Raw genomic sequence first — 20,785 nt, forward strand, 5'->3', positions numbered from 1 at the left:
GGATATTATTACACAGGAAGATGGGTTCTTTATAGCTGTAGTTCTGTGTGTGACCACTAGAGGTCATGATCACCGTGGGGGAAAAGATACTGGTGATGAGGTTTTAGGCTGGGTTTCTGTACAGTGCTTTGACATTGGCTGATTGTAAAAAAGGGCTTTAAAAATACATTTGATTTTGATTGTAGTAATATTCATGCAAGTGTTTCATTACTCCTACTCAGTCTATTTCCTTATCTCTCCATGTCTCTAGGTTTGCTGTCTGAGTTGGACTTGGCTCTGGGCCCGTTGAGCCTGACGTCCACCATGAGCTCTTTGGTGCGTCACACACGGCAGGGACTGCAGTGGCTCCGACTGGACACCCGTGAGGCACAGTGACCGCTTCTCAGCCCTGCCCTGTCGACAATGCCTAGCCCAGCCCTACCCTGTCGACAATGCCTAGCCCAGCCCTGCCCTGTCGACAATGCCTAGCCCAGCCCTGCCCTGTCGACAATGCCTAGCCCAGCCCTGCCCTGTCGACAATGCCTAGCCCAGCCCTGCCCTGTCGACAATGCCTAGCCCAGCCCTGCCCTGTCGACAATGCCTAGCCCAGCCCTGCCCTGTCGACAATGCCCAGCCCAGCCCTGCCCTGTCGACAATGCCTAGCCCAGCCCTGCCCTGTCGACAATGCCTAGCCCAGCCCTGCCCTGTCGACAATGCCCAGCCCAGCCCTGTCGACAATGCCCAGCCCAGCCCTGGCTTTCCCTGTCCGCGACATCCTTCTTGGTTTTATTTATTGACGGGCCATCAGATGAATGCAGGATCCCAAGTCCCTCTACAAGTTGTTCACATGGATACCAAGTCACCTTTTTTCTCTCAACTACATATATCTATATAAATATATCTATCTCACACACACACACACAGATTACATGCATTTTTGGGTCCCTGTCCTCTGTTGGTCACATTGAAGGGTCCATCAACAAACAACTATCACATCCTCTGGAGCTCAGGGGGGGCTGATGGAGGCGGAGCTGAATAGGACTTCCTCCCTTTCTCAACCTCGAGCCACACAGCCAGCTGACTGGCCCTGCCATCCCTCTGGGGGTCAGTAGGGGTGTCTCCCCGTGGCCTGCCCCACCCCTCTGGGGGTCAGTAGGGCTGTCTCCACCCCTCTGGGGGTCAGTAGGGGTGTCTTCCCCTGGCCTGCTCAACCCCTCTGGGTCCTGTCTGTCCTGGAGGTCAGTGAGGCCATGTCCCTGCAGGATGGTTGTCTGAAGATACCTGCTTTTTTTGGGTTGTGGTTCAGAGAGGCCTCTCACCTTTCTCCTGTGGTAATGCAAAGCAGTAATGACAAAAGCTTATTTATTAGCCTTATTATTATATCACTTTTTAAATATATTGTTTCAATTAATTTTTGTTTTGTTTGATTAAAAGTGTTGATATGGCCAATAGTTTTACTTCACAACCAACTAAAAAGTCCTATAGAAGTGAAGGGATCTATCCATCCAAGACACGTCTATAATAATACTGTTTGAATTCGGCAGGATATAGTTAGTATGTCTCTGCTGTACCATAAAGTATTATAAAGTGACTAGATGCATTGTCCTGAAATATGGGACGGTCAGTATTCTTGAATGGAGACAAAGATAGTCCTTGATGCTTTTTTTTTTTGTGAAGATATATTATTATTATTTTTCCCCCATTTTTCTCTTCAAAAGAGATGGATTCTACGTGCCAGGGCGGGTCCACTGTGTTCAATCAGTCATAACAGAAATATAATTTGACTTGGATTTTGTACTTGCTTTCCCTTTTTTTTGTCAACAACTGCTCATCTAAGACATTTTAGATAAGAAATGGTCTGATTTGACCAGTAGCCCTGGTCCTTACTCTTCAGACAGGAAGCAGGAAGTAACTACCTCATCTTCACTGCACATGGGAAGCAGAGCAATGCTGTCTGATGGAGGCAGAGAGAGAGAGGAAGGGACCTGTGGCCTAATGTGATGGTTGAGAGGGTTTTCTCTAGTTCTGTAATCTATCCAGCATACATGCTTTTTAACACTCAGGCTGAAGCTGCGCATCAAACCAGTTCAGTAAAAATAAAAGTGCCTTAGATGTTGTTGTTTTTTAAGGACACTTGCCATCTTGTCTCCCCAAATGGAATACTTAGTGAATATAGCATCATCTTGTATTGATCATTGACAAAGCAAGTCCCATTTAACTGAAGTCAAAAGTGGATTTAGTATTGAAAAGCAGGATACTCATCCCTTTACGAACAGCCGTGACTGTTGGAAATGATTCACTGTAGGACTGGCAACCTGTGAGGGAGCGTTGACCGGCTGTTTAGTTTACATCCTTTGCCGTAGCTCTGGTGTCACATGTTGTGTGTACATACAATAACGGCCCATGTCATTAGAAAATAACACTTATCAACACGTCTAAATGATTGCTGGATTTTTTATTTTCTTTTCGTATGGTAGTTGAAAATACAGTTTTATGTACCACACAGGTCAGCAGAAGTGACTGGGCAAATGATTGGCTAAATCCTACAACTGGTCTTTGACCCTATTGCCCGTTTTATCTCTTCCGTACCTATTACCACCATTTTTAGACCACACAACTCCCTAGGTGACAAGATATGCGTCCCAAATTGCACCCAATTCCCTATATAGTGCACTATTTTTTTTTGTTTTTTTTGTTGACCAAGTAGTCTACTATATAGGGAACAGGGTCCAATTTGGACAAAGCCTGTCTTTAGAGGAGTATTAATTTTTATCATGGACATTTATCTTCATTGTGTGTGTTCAGCACCGTCTATTCATTGAGATGAAATATTACCAGACTTAGACAATGCCTTTCTGTAGAATGAATTGACAATAATTTCCCTTTAAAGCACCCTGTTCAATTTCTGTAGAATGAATGACTTGGTATTTGTTTTTCTGATTTAAAAAAAAAAAAAGGTGAGGGTTTGATGGTATTACAATTACACACTTGTATTTGATTAAATCAGTGGTTTATTTAATGTTTAACGGATGTTATTGATGGCGAAATACTAGCGATCCTTATGATTTTGTATCAGTCAATCAATATTCTGATATTTAAGCCTATACAACCCTGCCTCCTCTCTCTCATTTCAGCATTAACATAACAATGCTTACAGCAAGATAAAAACCAACGTGTGTCATTTGCACTTGTTTCAGTGTATTTTTCGGTTTCCTCCAGGGTTGGAGTCCTCTTGCTTGTTGTAAAGGCTTTGGTTAAGAGCAATAAAACAGGGCGGTGAATGCAAAATGATACATAGAACATGAATAAAATACTGTTTTTTGATGAAAGATTGGAGATTGGTTTACATCACCATGCTTTGCTTAAAATTGACTAAATTTGTGCGGTTTAGTTAAATGAATTGTTTTATTGTTACTATACTGTAAAAAAAAAAAAAAAAAAAGAAAAAAAAAAAAGAAATTGGAGCTCACTGGAACAGCTATTTCTATTGGCGTACAAATATATAAGGGCTGCACATGAAACCACAAAAGAAAAATGTGTTTGTATTTATTTTATCACAAATATGAACCGTATGAATAGACTATACTGGTACCATGGCTTTTTTTTTTTTTTTTTTTATATATATATTTAAAAAATCCCCCCTCCAAAGTAGGCTGCTTTGTAAGTAATCAATCATACTTTGAGATACCCAACTTGGATGTCAAACTGCACATGAAATGAAATGTTGTCCTGTTTTGAGATGACATTCTACATTTTGTACTGACTAAAACGTTGCTCTGGTTTCTATGTCATGTTACATGTCCTTTTTCATATTTTTGAAGCTTTATTGTCATGCTTCATTTCAATCTTTTATTTTTGCGCTTAAGTTCTAGGTATTCTGTGGGCAGAATTATAATTATTGTCCATAAATATATGATATCACGCTAAAAGGAACAACATCACCGTGGTCATTTACTGGGAAAATGTGCAGAAATCTTTTGTAATTAAACTTTTTTGCCTTGTGGAAATATGTAAATAGTTTGAGCTGCAATGTACAGAGATGTATAAAGACTGATTGACAATGAATTTTTGGTTTTCTTTTGACTCAAGTTTTCCCAAAGATGCTGTTTTGCAGACATTTTGTAGCTTTTGGCTGCTGAAGATGAATTGTGGCTCAACAGTATATTCAGACCTCTGCACTGTAAAATGTTTGAGGCAATAAACTTTGGGGGACAATGTGCTGGCTATGTGAATTATTCTGCTGGAACTACAGCAGTACAGTGCCACATCGAACTATGGGCATTCTGATATATTTCATAATTATGACGTCTGCTATAAAACACGATTTCAATGTAAGAACATGTAGCCCCCCAGATACGTTCAAAAAACTGAATTAATTAACTGTGTTGCTGATAACTCAGCCATGCCTCCTTGCCAGTCCAACATTTCCTCATCTCCCACCCCTTCTAATGTGACTATCCCCGATGCTCCTCCCTCTTTTCCCCCTGCCCCGCTACAAAGTTTCTCCCTGCAGGCAGTCACTGAGTCTGAGGTGCTGAATGAGCTCCTGAAACTTGACCCCCAAAAAAACATCTGGGTCAGGTGATTTAGACCTTTCAAGGTTGCTGCCCCTATCATCGCCAAGCCTATCGCTGACCTTTTTTTAACCTGTCTCTCCTTTTCTGGGGAGGTTCCCATTGCTTGGAAGAGAGCCACGGTTCCTCCTTTTATTTAAAGGGGGAGATCAAGCTGATCCCAACTTTTACAGGCCTATTTCTATTTTGACCTGTTTGTGTTGGAAAAACTTGTCAATAATCAACGGATTGGTTTTCTTGGTGTCTATAGTTTTCTCTCTGATATGGATGTGTCACTGCAACCTTAAATGTCCTCAATGGTTTTTGTCACTAATACCCTTGATTCTAAGCAATGTTGTGCTACTGTTTTTATTGACTTGGCCAAAGCTTTTGATACGGTAGACCAGAGGTTACCAAACTTTTCATAGTCCTGTACCCCTTAACATTCAACCTCCAGCGGTGTACCCCCTCTAGCACCGGGGTCAGCACACTCTCAGATGTTTTTTTGCCATCATTGTAAGTCTGCCACACACACACACTGCGATACATTTATTAGACATGAGTGACATTGCATCGTTTGTGGATCTATTGGGGCAGAAAGCAAATTGAAGTGGGTCTCTAGGGTGTCAGGTAGGTGTCAGGTCCCTGACCAAGGCCCTTCTCCCCTGATTGCTGATTGGTCGGACTCTGGGAAGCGTCTTGGTGTTTCCCCTTTTTTTTTTGATGTTTTGCCTAAAATGACATTCCCAAATCTAACTGCCTGAAGCTCAGGACCTGAAGCAAGGATATGCATATTCTTGATACCATTTGAAAGGAAACACTTTGAAGTTTGTGGAAAAAAATATAACACATTAGATCTGGTATTTTTTTGTATTTGATGTACCGTCATCTTTGAAATGCATGAGAAAGACCATAATGTATTATGCCAGCCCAGGCTCAATTTAGATTTTGGCCACTAGATGGAAGCAGTGTATGTGCAATGTTTTAGACTGATGCAATGAACCATTGCATTTCTGTTCAAAATGTTGTATCAAGACTGCCCAAATATGCCTAATTAGTTGGATACATGTTGAAGTATTATTTCACTAGCTACTGTAAATTGGACAGTGTAGTTAGATTAACAATAATTGAAGCGTTCTGCCAATATCAGATATGTTTATGTCCTGGAATATTTCTTGTTACTTACAACCTCATGCTAATCACATTAGCCTACGTTAGCTCAAGCGGCCACTGTGTTCTTGAGGACCTTCAATGCTGCAGAAATGTTTTTGAACCCTTCCCTAGATCTGTGCCTCGACACAATCCTGTCTCAGAGCTATATGGACAATTCCTTCGACCTCATGGCTTGGTTTTTGCTCTGCCTTGCATTGTCAATGGTGGGTGGACTCCAATCAAGTTGTAGAAACAGGAATGATCAATGGAAACAGGATGCACCTGAGCTCAATTTTGAGTCTCATAGCATAGGGTCTGAATACTTATGTAAATAAGATTTTTCTGTGTTTTATTTGTACATACATTTGCAAAAAAATCTAGAAACCTGTGTTTGCTTTGTCATTATGGGGTATTGTGTGTAGATTGATGAGGGCATTTTTTTATTTAATCCATTTTAGAATAAAGCTGTAACAACAAAATGTGGGGGAAAAAGTTGAGGGGTCTGAATACTCTCCGAATGTACTGTAATATCTCTAACGAGGAGAGGAGCGGTGGGATACTGAACTTGAAGCAGCGAATGCTGAGAGCGTGTGAATAATGTCAGAGAGAGGAGTGTTTAATACAACAGGTAAGGTAACGCATACAAAGCAGGAAGACGATCGGCTTCTAAATCATTTGCAGGGGATAAAATATATAATTAGTCCGAAAGTTCTTTCTGGAATGCTGCCCTCTAGTTTGGAACTCTCTTTGTTATTGGTCTAGTCATTTATACCGTCTTGTGATGTCACCTGGCAAGTCAAAACTCCACCCATTCAAAAACCTGCTAATTAGAAGGTCCTGGGTAACATTATATACCCTATGAAAGTCTTCTTCCTGGTTCAAGTCCCGTACTGTTTTTGAATGGGCTGCAAGCTTATATCATCAAATTCATGAAACTTGGGTAATTGAAGATACATTAAATTATATTATTTTCATGGATTCGTTTACCTTGACCTTTTACAAATAAAACATTGAAAACCTTGATGAAAGGTATCAGGTAGAAGTAAATTAATCCCAGAATCCACAAATACACTACATGGGGCATTGTCATGCTGCAACAGGAAAGGGCCTTCCCCAAACTGTTACCACGAAGTTGGAAGTACAGAATCGTCTAGAATGTATGCTGTAGCATTAAGGTTTCTGTTCACTGGAACTAAGGGGCTTAGCCCGAATCATGAAAAACAGCCCCAGACCATTATTTCTCCTTCCGCAAACTTTACGGTTGGCACTATGCATTTGGGCGAGTAGCGTTCTCCTGGATCCGTCCGTCAGACTGCCAGATGGTGAAGTGGGATTCATCAAATCCAGAGAATGTTTCCACTGCTCCAGAATCCAATGGCGACAAGCTTTACACCACTCCAACCGAAGCCTGGCATTGCGCATGGTTGATCTTAGGCTTGTGTGGCTGCTCGGCCTTGGAAACCCATTTTATGAAACTCCTGACCAACACTTGTTGTGCTGAAGTTGCTTCCAGAGGCAGTTTGAAACTAGGTAGTGAGTGTTGCAACTGAGCACAGACGGTTTTTACACGCTTTTCAGCACTCGGCGGTCCCGATCCTTGAGCTTGTGTGGCCTACCACTTCACAGCTGAGCCGTTGTTGCTCCTAGATATTTTCACTTCGCAATAACAGCACTTACAGTCGACCTGGGGAAGCTCTAGTGGGGCAGAAATGTGACCAACTGACTTGCTGGATGGGTGGCATCCTATAACGGTGCCACGTGGATCGTTAATCGTTTGAATGTTCAGCTCACTGAACTCTTCAGTAAGGCCGTTTTACTGCCGATGTTTGTCTATGGAGATAGCATGGCTGTGTGCTCGATTCTATACACCTTATCAGCAACGGGTTTGGCTGAAATAGTCAAATCCACTCATTTGAAGGGTATCCACATACGTTTGGCCATGTATCCTCTTGAAAAAAAACATTCAAACGATTAACAAAAGCACAACACAAGCTAGAGTATACAGTGTATGAATTTATACAGTGTATGAATTTACAAAACATTTTGTACTTTCTCTATTAAAATTGGCAAGTCACTATACCAGCAGTGAAAAGCTGAATACATCGAGGCAGGTGGCTCTAGTGGTTAGAGCGTAGAGGTGGCAGGGTAGCCTAGTGGTTAGAGCGTAGAGGTGGCAGGGTAGCCTAGTGGTTAGAGCGTAGAGGTGGCAGGGTAGCCTAGTGGTTAGAGCGTAGAGGTGGCAGGGTAGCCTAGTGGTTAGAGTGTTGGACTAGTAACTGCAAGATCAAATCCCCAAGCTGACAAGGTAAAAAAAAATCTGTCGTTCTGCCCCTGAACAGGCAGTTAACCCACTGTTCTTAGGCTGTCATTGAAAATAAGAATATGTTCTTAACTAATGCCTGGTTAAATAAAGGTAAAAAATATACACTGCTCAAAAAAATAAATGGAACACTTAAACAACACAATGTAACTCCAAGTCAATCACACTTCTGTGAAATCAAACTGTCCACTTAGGAAGAAACACTGATTGACAACACATTTCACATGCTGTTGTGCAAATGGAATAGACAACAGGTGGAAATTATAGGCAATTAGCAAGACGCCCCCAATAAAGGAGTGGTTCTGCAGGTGGTGACCACAGACCACTTCTCAGTTCCTATGCTTCCTGGCTGATGTTTTGGTCACTTTTGAATGCTGGCGGTGCTTTCACTCTAGTGGTAGCATGAGACGGAGTCTACAACCCACACAAGTGGCTCAGGTAGTTCAGCTCATCCAGGATGGCACATCAATGCGAGCTGTGGCAAGAAGGTTTGCTGTGTCTGTCAGTGTAGTGTCCAGAGCATGGAGGCGCTACCAGGAGACAGGCCAGTACATCACGAGACGTGGAGGAGGCCGTAGGAGGGCAACAACCCAGCAGCAGGACCGCTACCTCCGCCTTTGTGCAAGGAGGAGCACTGCCAGAGCCCTGCAAAATGACCTCCAGCAGGCCACAAATGTGCATGTGTCTGCTCAAACGGTCAGAAACAGACTCCATGAGGGTGGTATGAGGGCCCGACGTCCACAGGTGGGGGTTGTGCTTACAGCCCAACACCGTGCAGGATGTTTGGCATTTGCCAGAGAACACCAAGATTGGCAAATTCGCCGCTGGCGTCCTGTGCTCTTCACAGATGAAAGCAGGTTCACACTGAGCACATGTGACAGACGTGACAGAGTCTGGAGATGCCGTGGAGAACATTCTGCTGCCTGCAACATCCTCCAGCATGACCGGTTTGGCGGTGGGTCAGTCATGGTGTGGGGTGGCATTTCTTTGGGGGGCCGCACAGTCCTCCATGTGCTCGCCAGAGGTAGCCTGACTGCCATTAGGTACCGAGATGAGATCCTCAGACCCCTTGTGAGACCATATGCTGGTGCCGTTGGCCCTGGGTTCCTCCTAATGCAAGACAATGCTAGACCTCATGTGGCTGGAGTGTGTCAGCAGTTCCTGCAAGAGGAAGGCATTGATGCTATGGACTGGCCCGCCCGTTCTCCAGACCTAAATCCAATTGAGCACATCTGGGACATCATGTTGGATCAGCCTGTAATATGGTTTTCCACTTTAATTTTGAATGTGACTCCAAATCCAAACCCTCCATGGGTTGATAAATTTGATTTCCATTGATAATTTTTGTGTGATTTTGTTGTCAGCACATTCAACTATGTAAAGAAAAAAGTATTTAATAAGAATATTTAATTCATTCAGATCTAGGATGTGTTATTTTAGTGTTCCCTTTATTTTTTTGAGCAGTGTATATATATTGCTTTACCATAACAGTTAGAAGAATACTGTGTGCTCTCAGGCCTCTACTCCACCACTACCACATATCTACAGTACTAAGTGTGTTTGTGTTTCTTCACAGTTCCATAAGGTGTTTTTGAAATCTAATTTTACTGCTTGCGTCAGTTTCTTGATGTGGAATAGAGTTCTATGTAGTCATGGCTCTATGTAGTACTGTGGAATAGAGTTCTATGTAGTCATGGCTCTATGTAGTACTGTGGAATAGAGTTCTATGTAGTCATGGCTCTATGTAGTACTGTGGAATAGAGTTCCATGTAGTCATGGCTCTATGTAGTACTGTGGAATAGAGTTCCATGTAGTCATGGCTCTATGTAGTACTGTGTGCCTCCCACAGTCTGTTCTGGACTTAGACTGCTATTACACAGTCCCTAACACAAGCAAACTGAATTATGAGGTGAAATGATAACAAAATATTTATTAAACAAAAGTAAAAATCTGATGATATAACAAAAGTAAATCAAGTAAAAATATAACTACAATATTTTCAGCCACAGACACATTTGAAAGGTCTCCGGCACGCAAGAGACTTAGAAATAGTATTAAAAAATATTACTTTTTTTATATATTCAAACCTCTTTTAGAAAATAATGCATTATCAATACATTAAATACAACAGTAAATAATAAAATTCCACACATTATCGTAAAATAGCTTGACCATTTGGCAGAAATATTAAATCTCCGGTGGTAGTTGTAGCCCAGTTTATTTGGTATTCAGAAAAGTGATTTTATTACTAATGTAGTGCGATACACACTACCACAGACAAGCATCCAACCTAAAAAAGTATAAACATTTGAAATTTAAATATTACATGTTGCCGACTGATTAGAGATTGTTGTATTCATGCTTTATTTAAACAGACCTACGTTATTGACATGGTGATTTCTTATACAAGAGAAACTGTGGCAATCATGGTTCATTACAAATATACAAAAAGTCATCCAAATCCCATGTTTCATGTTTCCGATTCTCCTCCAAAGTTGGGGTTGTTAAAAGCAGGCTGCAATATAAGAACAAATTGTGTCATTTGAGGGAAGATTCATTCTTAAATTTGAACATTTGGAGAGTGAATCCCTGTAAACCTCCTCACATGAACATCGCCCCTTATCTCAATATAGATAAGAGGAACTAGGCAAGGATGTCTATTATAGGGCTATATCCTTCCTGTTTGGCCCTGTCCGGGGGTGTCATCGGATGGGGCCACAGTGTCTCCTGACTCCTCCTGTCTCAGCCTCCAGTATTTATGCTGCAGTAGTTTATGTGTCGGGGGACGAGGGTCAGTTTGTTATATCTGGAGTACTTCTCCTGTCTTATCCGGTGTCCTGTGTGAATTTAAGAATGCTCTCTCTAATTCTCTCTCTCTCTCTTTCACAGGACCTGAGCCCTAGGACCATGCCTCAGGACTATCTGGCATGATGACTCCTTGCTGTTCCCAGTCCACCTGGCCGTGCTGCTGCTCCAGTTTCAACTGTTCTGCCTAGGATTATTAGTAGTTGACCATGCTGGTCATTTATGAACATTTGAACATCTGGGCCATGTTCTGTTATAATCTCCACCCGGCACAGCCAGAAGAAGACTGGCCACCCCTCATAGCCTGGTTCCTCTCTAGGTTTCTTCCTAGGTTTTGGCCTTTCTGGGGAGTTTTTCCTAGCCACCTTGCTTCTACACCTGCATTGCTTGCTGTTTGGGATTATAGGCTGAGTTTCTGTACAGCATTTTGAGATATCAGCTGATGTACGAAGAGCTTTATAAATCAATTTGATTTGATATTATCCCTGTTTGTTATTTTCTTTGTTTATAGCTAAGTGCTATTTCCTCTCTGGTGCTCTGTTACCATCATGTACATATTTTATGCTTAAGAAACCACAGTTGCTATAAGCTTCACTTACCACATCAACACTCCTTCCCGTTCTCGTTGGGAAGCTGACGTCACTCAGCTTGACTCCTCTGATGCTGAAGACATAATAAAGCAGTCCAAATATCAAGGTGAAGACAACAATGGCCCCAATCACAGCCCCAGCGATCAGTCCAGCACCTGTTAAACAAAGGACAAAATATGAATGAATATGATCTATGTTTTTTTATGATCTATGTTTTCGGGAACGATCTATGTTTATTTTTTTCAAATGTTGTAACTAGTCTAGCAAACTTACCGCTAGCCTGGGGAGCATCGGTGGGAATGACTATACCACCGCCATCTGTGGTGTAGTCTGCAGGAGAAATAACAGTGGCATTTACATCTGAAAATACCGCATCAATGGACCCTTGTGCCTGTCTGTATCAGTTATACTGAGTACTCACATTGGCGGTGGCGACAGGCATATCCTCTCTTCTGCATACAGTTGTTATCATTCCATTGTCCGTCAGGGTACATCTCGACACAGTTCTCTCCTCCCACGTCTCCATTGTGGAAGGCTTCGTTGGGCTCGTTAGGCGCCCAGTTTAGGAAAGCCAAGGAATGCATGTCTGTCCAACTCCAGCCAACTGGAAACAGGTATAAAGATTAGTATATTAGTATAACGTTAGATACTTAGGTGAGAAAACCACACAGTGAAAGTCAGTGTATTCAATGCCTTTTGAGAAGTGTAACTTGGTTTAAAAGTCTGTAATGAAGAGCACACGATCAACTTAATAAATAAACTAAGTTTTCCTATCTCAAGAAGAGGTTAAATTAAAAGAATACTGTAGTAAGTGTCTCTTAAGTGCCAAATAAATTAACATGGTTGACTGTAACTCTGTCATCTTAAATCAGCCATAGATCCTCTCGTGACAGAGGGGAATGGAAGCTGGTTGTGTGCAACAGCGATTGGCAATTGAATGCAAGCATCACTGAAAAATGTAATTGCTCAAACATTTCTAGCCTGTCTATCTATGGGGTAACAGGGTTGACATGTTGTACTCGTCCCACTCAGTGTTTCACCACAAAACACCAGAAAATGGCAAATTAAACAGTAGAATCAGCTCACCTGCTTTTACACGATGATTTGACTATTAGATATTTAAAATGTTTCTATTGAACCAAATATTTAAAATAATAGTTTCACCACATTAAAATGAGAGTTCAGGTCACGTAACAGGGGGTTGACCTTAAAATGAGTGACAGATGTAAATTAATCACTAATCACATTAAATAAATAGTCATCAATTTTTTTAAATGTATTTTACCTTTATTTAACCAGGCAAGTCAGTTAAGAACAAATTCTTATTTTCAATGACGGCCTAGGAACAGTGGGTTAACTGCCTGTTCAGGGATAGAACGACAAATTTGTACCTTGTCAGCTCAGGGGTTTGAACTTGCAACCTTCCGGTTACTAGTCCAACGCTCTAACCACTAGGCTACCCTGCCGCCCCGAAGCAACACAATAACTAGGTCTTTACATTAGATTGGATTAAAATGGGTTGAAATGCAACATTTTGGCACTTTAGCAAGACTTTATTCATATTAAAAAATCTGATATATTGAATTCTCCATGGGTCTATTTTAAAGGGCACTTCAGTTAACAAAACAAGTTTTTTATTTCTACTTCAAATAAAGAAGGTATGCAAAAGGCACGGTTTCGTGGAACGACCCACTTACAGTTGTTGTCCCTGGTCAGGCCTATCCAGACGTTGTGTACTCTGGTGTAATTCATTTTCAAGATGAACTCCACCTCTGGTCTACTGTGGATGGACACCAGGTCTCCTCTCACTATTTGGCAGTAGTGTCTTGCCTCTGGCCAGGAGAATCCCTGGGGCCCGTTGTAGACAAAGTAGCAGTAGCGACCAAAGGGAACCCAGCCTAAAAGGCATTTCCCATCTCCAGGGGCTGGGGTTGGAGGAGGAGACTCTGAGGAGAGAGGAATGTAAATATTTAGTATTTTAACAGGTGACATCTGCAATTATCGGAAACCTGTGGAAAATATAGTACACTTGTCAAGAGTGGGCTAGTTAAATTAGTCTGCTTATCCCATAAGAGTCTAAGCCCTGTCTAAAATGGGGGGGGTCCTACTAAGCTATAATGAGTTGTTTTAAGAAGGTCGTACCAAGGATCATTTTGCTATTTGATTTAGAATTTTAAGACCCCTTGAAGAATCCCAAAAATATCAATTTTTGGGGGGGGATTAAACATTTTATTTGGCCTTACTGCTATTAGCCCATACAAACGCATTGAATAACAGATAGTCCTTACTGCTATTAGCCCATAGAAACACATTGAATAACAGATAGTCCTTACTGCTATTAGCCCATAGAAACACATTGAATAACAGATAGTCCTTACTGCTATTACCCAATAGAAACACATTGAATAACAGATACGCCTTACTGCTATTAGCCCATAGAAACACATTGAATAACAGACAGTCCTTACTGCTATTAGCCCACAGAAACACATTGAATAACAGATAGTCCTTACTACTATTAGCCCATACAAACACATTGAATAACAGACAGTCCTTACTGCTATTAGCCCACAGAAACACATTGAATAACAGATAGTCCTTACTACTATTAGCCCATAGAAACACATTGAATAACAGATAGTCCTTACTGCTATTAGCCCATACACACACATTGAATAACAGACAGTCCTTACTGCTATTAGCCCATACACACACATTGAATAACAGACAGTCCTTACTGCTATTAGCCCATACACACACATTGAATAACAGACAGTCCTTACTGCTATTAGCCCATAGAAACACATTGAATAACAGATAGTCCTTACTACTATTAGCCCATAGAAACACATTGAATAACAGATAGTCCTTACTACTATTAGCCCATAGAAACACATTGAATAACAGATAGTCCTTACTGCTATTAGCCCATACAAACACATTGAATAACAGACAGTCCTTACTGCTATTAGCCCATACACACACATTGAATAACAGACAGTCCTTACTGCTATTAGCCCATACACACACATTGAATAACAGACAGTCCTTACTGCTATTAGCCCATACACACACATTGAATAACAGACAGTCCTTACTGCTATTAGCCCATAGAAACACATTGAATAACAGATAGTCCTTACTACTATTAGCCCATAGAAACACATTGAATAACAGATAGTCCTTACTACTATTAGCCCATAGAAACACATTGAATAACAGATAGTCCTTACTGCTATTAGCCCATACAAACACATTGAATAACAGACAGTCCTTACTGCTATTAGCCCATACACACACATTGAATAACAGACAGTCCTTACTGCTATTAGCCCATAGAAACACATTGAATAACAGACAGTCCTTACTGCTATTAGCCCATACACACACATTGAATAACAGACAGTCCTTACTACTATTAGCCCATAGAAACACATTGAATAACAGATAGTCCTTACTACTATTAGCCCATAGAAACACATTGAATAACAGATAGTCCTTACTACTATTAGCCCATAGAAACACATTGAATAACAGATAGTCCTTACTGCTATTAGCCCATAGAAACACATTGAATAACAGATTCACTACATTGAACAACAGATAGTCCCAGAAAAATAAATCTAAAGGAAGTTTGTTCTGAAGTGCTTTTCCTATATCTCAGAGATATAAGAAAGATCAGGAAACTTTATTTTTGGAACTAAACATATTCGTGTGTATCCCAAACTCTTCGGAAGCTTCAGACAGAAGTTGGCAGATCGGCTGCACCAACTTCAGACGAGTCCCAAAACGATTGTGGGGGTCGTAGAACCAAACGGAGAACACCATTGTGTTCGTGAGAGTCTCGTCTTTTTCGCGATGTCTCATGGTCTGACAAACACCTCTCTAGCTCTGTCACATTTCACTGCAGATGCAGAAGTGCAACATAGGCGGACAGATTTTAATGGGGATTTTTGTTGTTGTTATGCAAATCAGATTTCGGCGGGGGTGTGGACATCGACCTCAGGGGGATATGCTGCAGTGGAGATGTAAAGTGCCTTCCGACTTAAAAATATCTATATTTTCTGTCACTGGCCTACGCACAATACCCCATAATATCAAAGTGGAATTCTGTTTAAAGAAAGTTTTACACATTTTTTATTTTTTTAAATAAAAATATTCTATGCATCCTGTTTGCAATAAGGTACGAAAGTAAAACTGAAAAAAAATTGGCAAACAAATGAACTTTATGTCTTAATACAAAGTGCTATGTTTGGGGAAAACCTAACAAAACAAATTACTGAGTACTACTCTTCATATTTTCAAGCATGGTGGTGGCTGCATCATGCTATGTGTATGCTTGTCATCGGCAAGGACAAGGGAATGTTTTTGTTGTATATATATATATAAAGAAACACAATAGAGCTAAGCACAGGCAAAATCCTAGTGGTAAACTTTGTTTCATTCTTTCCAACAGACACTGGGAGACAAATTCACCTTTCAGCAGGACAATAACCTAAAACACAAGGCCAAATCTACACTGGAGTTGTTTACCAAGACAACACTGACTGTTCCTTAGCGGCCTAGTTACAGTTTTGATTTAAATCACCTTGAAAATCTATGGCAAGACTTGAAAATGGCTGTCTAGAGTGATCAACAACCAACTTGACAGAGCTTGAATCATTTTTTAAGAATAATGTGAAAATATTGTACAATTCAGGTGTGCAAAAGCTCTTAGAGACTTACTCAGAAAGACTCACAGCTGTAATTGATGCCAAAGGTGATTCTAACATGTCACTGACAGAGGGGTGTGAATACTTATGTTAATGGGATATTTCTGTATTTCATTTTCAATACATTTGCAAACATTTCTAAAAAAACATGTTTTCACTTTGTCATTATGGGGTATTGTGTGTAGATGGGTGAGATTTAAAAAAAATATATATATTTAATCAATTTTTCAATTCAGGTTGTAACACAACAAAATGTGTAATAAATCAAGGGGTATGAACACTTTCTGAAGGCGCTGTAGCTCCTACCTGAGGAGATCTTGCAGATATAGGCCTTGGCAGAATTACAATCGGTGTCGTTCCATGTTCCATGGAAGATAGGCTCTGCACGCATTGCTACACAGCCCTCTGTTTTGTGGTTACTAGGCTCCCCAGGTCCCCAGTGAGTGAAGAACACTGACCAGCCGTCTGTCCATGTATATGAACTGCTATCATCCTGTAGATACAACAAACAATCAACCAAGAGCATCTTGTCCACTTACCATAATCAAAGAAATTACAACTTCAAATGATCTTTGTTGTGATTAATGCCAGTTCAATTCAATAAAGAGGATTGGGCTAGCACCTTGCGTCTTAGTCCAATCCATGCGTCTGCTTTGCCCTGGAGTACAACCCCGGCCACAAAGGCCTGGTCGTAGCTCATGTCTATGCTGGCCAAGTTACCACCTTCCTGCTCACAGGCCACCTGAGCTGCCTCCCACGTCTTTGGCTCCTCCACCAGCTTGTAGCAGTTCTTATACCAGGAGATGTAACCAGAGGGGCAGGGGTTTTTGGTTGGAGCTGGCGGAGCTATACTGCTTGCTGTCGGAATTAAATGATTAAACTTTTAACAAAAAGTCACAAAATCATTAAGCAGCAAAGAGTGAGTTGTGTGCAACAACAAAAAAGTTGTAAAAAAAAAAGGTCAGCACTAACATTTCTTCATGGAGCAGACCCAGCTATGTTCTTCAGTGCACAAGTCATCATTCCAGCGTCCACTCACCAAGTAGTTATGGGTAATGGCGGTGCAGTGCTCCTGGGGGAGGAAATAGGTCAAAGTTTAATCTTTGTGAAACTTGTATCTTATAATCTCGTTTTAAACCGATCCAGTCTATTAGTGGAAAAACCTTAGAACCTTAGAACCTTAGAACCTTCGGGGTGACCTTCAAAAACCCCCTCATCTGAAGTATGTTGGAGCTGTGCATGATTCTCACCCGTCCTCCATTGTTGTTGGGTTCCTTGTCGGCCCAGTTGGTGTACAACACTGGACTCACACCATCACTCCAGCCAAACCCTCCCTCCACCAGGCTGTCTGTCAAGCCAATCCATGTTGGCAGCCTCAGATCCCTTAGATAGCTGGACACAAAGTCTGGAGAACAGAGGCCATTCAAATATAAAACCACCATGAAAAAAGTCAAAGGCACGTTGATCGACTGGATCTCCAAAGCTAGAGTTGCTTCTGTAGCTTACCGTTCTCATATTGATTGTCGATGACAGCTAATTCTGCTCCTTTACTTTGGCACCAACTCCGAGCAGAGGTCCAGTTGGCTTTCATCCCGTGCCCGTGCCCTTGGAACATAAAGCACTTGTTTCGGAACAGCATCCATCCTAGAACAGACAAAGACACTGGTTACTACTAGTGTTTTGGGGGATCATTTTACAATCAGAACCTGTAGTATTAATGGGGGTGTGTCTGCCCTACCCGCTGGGCAGTATCCCGTCCAGGGTTGGGTGGGAGGAGGTGGAGTGTGGTCTTCATTAGGGTATTTCTTACACAGGTAACCTGCATTGGTACGGGCGCAGTTGACATCATTCCAGTTACCTACGAGACACAAGATGCAGAATATGTTGGATGCAGGGCTCTAAATTAACCATTTTCAGCACAACATAAAAGGTTAGGAGCACAACATAAAAGTTAGGAGCACAACATAAAAAGTTAGGAGCACAACATAAAAAGTTAGGAGCACAACATAAAAGTTAGGAGCACAACATAAAAAGTTAGGAGCACAACATAAAAAGTTAGGAGCACAACATAAAAATTTAGGAGCACAACATAAAAAGTTAGGAGCACAACATAAAAAGTTAGGAGCACAACATAAAAAGTTAGGAGCACAACATAAAAATTAGGAGCACAACATAAAAGTTAGGAGCACAACATAAAAATTAGGAGCACAACATAAAAAGTTAGGAGCACAGCATAAAAAGTTAGGAGCACAACATAAAAAGTTAGGAGCACAACATAAAAGTTAGGAGCACAACATAAAAAGTTAGGAGCACGACATAAAAGTTAGGAGCACAACATAAAAATTAGGAGCACAACATAAAAGCACCAGAAAATAAGATTTTTAAATTGATTGAGACACAGCCTATATTGGGCCTATACAAAGTGCTAGCTACTTTCGTGCCTTAACCCTGTAAAAAGCCATTAAAAATGTTGATGCAAAACTCTGTCATTGACATTCCAGTCATTTGTGGAATAGTAGGTTTCTACATCATGTATTGAGATGCAACCCATTGAAAATTATACACTGTCTCTTTAAGAGCGTCACGTTCATTGCAAAAATCTGATTATTGATCTTCTGAAGAAGTATCCCTTTTCCTTTATTTCCTCAAATGTTTGGATATGCTGCTAATTAAGTTTGCTAGCTAGCTAATGAATTTACATGACTGAACAAGGTGTCAACAAATTCCCCGCGAGGGGTTTTGGTACAGCCTGAGAATTGTTTTACACCTGCATTGCTTGCTGTTTGGGGTTTTAGGCTGGGTTTCTGTACAGCACTTTGAGATATCGGCTGATGTACGAAGGGCTATAATAAATAATAAATCAATTTGATTTGATTTGATTTTACGAACGTATAGACAATTCACAATAGGAGGAGAAAAAAAAAACATTGAGTCGGTAATATATGGGTCATAGAGTATCTTTTTACCTGACAATCCGTTTATCCGTTTAGTAATGATGAAACAGTAATGAATCTGTGCGCACTTTTATCTCTAAGGCACTCGAAAACAACAGTACAACGAAGACTAATCATTATTATCTGGTTGCAAAATAGCAAAATATGCGACCAAAATTGTTGGATGGGAGTTGAATATTTTTTATTTCTATTTTTATTCTATTTTTCCCCCCAGAAAGTTCAACATGTTTACATCAGTACCTTGATGTCTGTTCATCTGGACACACTGTTCCTCCCCATTGGCATTATTAGGCTCTCCCGGACCCCAGAAAACATATGTGACAGGGGACCAGTCCACCCACCTGGGTAGGGAAACAGAGATAGGTGGTTAGCAGTCTTGACAATGTCCCACACCATATTGTACAACAGTTTGGGTAGTAACAATACAAAAAAAGACATACTGGTACTGGTCTGCTGCGATCCCAAACACAACCATTCCAATCCATGATGATTCAGCCCGTCCCGTCCCAATCTGCAATGTCAAGAAGCGTTACTGAGAGGCGCCGCACACTGAGAGTTTTTGTAACATCTCCTGGACAACCGATAAACAAAACAAACACAAAAAAAAGGTCTGCTTGGACAAGCATTTCACACCATCGTGTTGATGTACGCCTGTTCATCTTTGTTTAAGATGGAGACCAGTAGAGCCTTCTCATCGTAGCAACGGGACATAGCTGTCTGGAAGTCTACTATGTCGGTGTCATTGTAGTAGTAGCAGATGCCATTGTTCTTCCTCCAGACAGCGTTGGTACCGCAGTCAGGTGCTGGAAAAGATACAAGCCATTTCTCAGGGTCATACAGGTCATAGAAACTTCTGGAACAAATCAATGATCATGACTCTATGGTGCCATCTTGTGGTTTAACAGTGCGATCAGAGGTGCACTAAGCTAAGCTACCTGGAACAGGAGGAGGGGGAACTGGAGGCACGATGGGTTTCTTCCCCTTGGAGATCATGCAGATCCAGTCCTGATGGGCATCACAGTTGAGATCGTTCCACCAAGAGGACGACCCATTTGTGTTGCTCACCATCTCTACACAGTCCTCACGACCCTCATGGTTGTTGGGCTCCCCAAGTCCCCAGTTGGTGTGGCTCACAGGAGTAGCGTCACTCCAGTGGTAACCTCCATCTGTAGGGTTGTGTTTCAGACCGATCCACTTGGACTTCCCCTCGGTGTACGTGGACAGGAAGCTCTCTTCCTCCATGTTATGGATACTGACAAGGTCTGCCCCCCTGGAGATACAGTCTTCACGGGCTGCAGGCCAACTCTTCTTCTTGGAGAAGTCCACCATGAAGAGCTACAACAAACATTTCGAGACGCTAAGGTTTTTTTTCAGTTCATATAGTGTTGAGGCTCTTTACCCTGTATCAGTTCAGCAGTTCAGGTGAAGCTGGTCTGTATCTTTACCCTGTACTCGTTCAGCAGTTCAGGTGAAGCTGGTCTGTATCTTTACCCTGTACTAGTTCAGCAGTTCAGATGAAGCTGGTCTGTATCTTTACCCTGTACTAGTTCAGCAGTTCAGGTGAAGCTGGTCTGTATCTTTACCCTGTACTAGTTCAGCAGTTCAGGTGAAGCTGGTCTGTATCTTTACCCTGTACTCGTTCAGCAGTTCAGATGAAGCTGGTCTGTATCTTTACCCTGTACTAGTTCAGCAGTTCAGGTGAAGCTGGTCTGTATCTTTA

General features: G+C 41.4%; 2 protein-coding genes across 3 annotated transcripts in view; one reads left to right on the forward strand and one right to left on the reverse strand.

Moving 5' to 3' along the window:
• Window positions 1-4,196, forward strand: part of LOC118391635 (AF4/FMR2 family member 1-like) — a 72,703-nt gene extending 68,507 nt beyond the window's left edge. For both annotated transcript variants that reach the window (XM_052458567.1, XM_052458566.1), the window contains exon 19: window positions 251-4,196. In XM_052458567.1, coding sequence (XP_052314527.1) covers window positions 251-375 — 125 coding nt within the window. In that variant the 3' untranslated portion in view covers window positions 376-4,196. The remainder of the gene's footprint in view (window positions 1-250) is intronic.
• A 5,718-nt stretch (window positions 4,197-9,914) lies between these two features.
• LOC118391636 (macrophage mannose receptor 1) overlaps window positions 9,915-20,785 on the reverse strand; it is a 30,457-nt gene continuing 19,586 nt past the window's right edge. The window contains exons 35-49 of the mRNA XM_052458582.1: window positions 20,001-20,400; window positions 19,699-19,868; window positions 19,506-19,576; window positions 19,306-19,406; window positions 17,850-17,969; window positions 17,618-17,755; window positions 17,362-17,516; window positions 17,084-17,183; window positions 16,734-16,969; window positions 16,418-16,604; window positions 13,097-13,345; window positions 11,821-12,003; window positions 11,673-11,729; window positions 11,409-11,554; window positions 9,915-10,519 (exon numbers count right to left, since the gene is read on the reverse strand). Of these exons, the coding sequence (XP_052314542.1) occupies window positions 10,475-10,519; window positions 11,409-11,554; window positions 11,673-11,729; window positions 11,821-12,003; window positions 13,097-13,345; window positions 16,418-16,604; window positions 16,734-16,969; window positions 17,084-17,183; window positions 17,362-17,516; window positions 17,618-17,755; window positions 17,850-17,969; window positions 19,306-19,406; window positions 19,506-19,576; window positions 19,699-19,868; window positions 20,001-20,400 (2,358 nt within the window). The 3' untranslated portion in view covers window positions 9,915-10,474. The remainder of the gene's footprint in view (window positions 10,520-11,408; window positions 11,555-11,672; window positions 11,730-11,820; window positions 12,004-13,096; window positions 13,346-16,417; window positions 16,605-16,733; window positions 16,970-17,083; window positions 17,184-17,361; window positions 17,517-17,617; window positions 17,756-17,849; window positions 17,970-19,305; window positions 19,407-19,505; window positions 19,577-19,698; window positions 19,869-20,000; window positions 20,401-20,785) is intronic.

This window comes from Oncorhynchus keta, chromosome 12 (genome assembly GCF_023373465.1).
Source record: "Oncorhynchus keta strain PuntledgeMale-10-30-2019 chromosome 12, Oket_V2, whole genome shotgun sequence".
Taxonomy (NCBI): domain Eukaryota; kingdom Metazoa; phylum Chordata; class Actinopteri; order Salmoniformes; family Salmonidae; genus Oncorhynchus; species Oncorhynchus keta.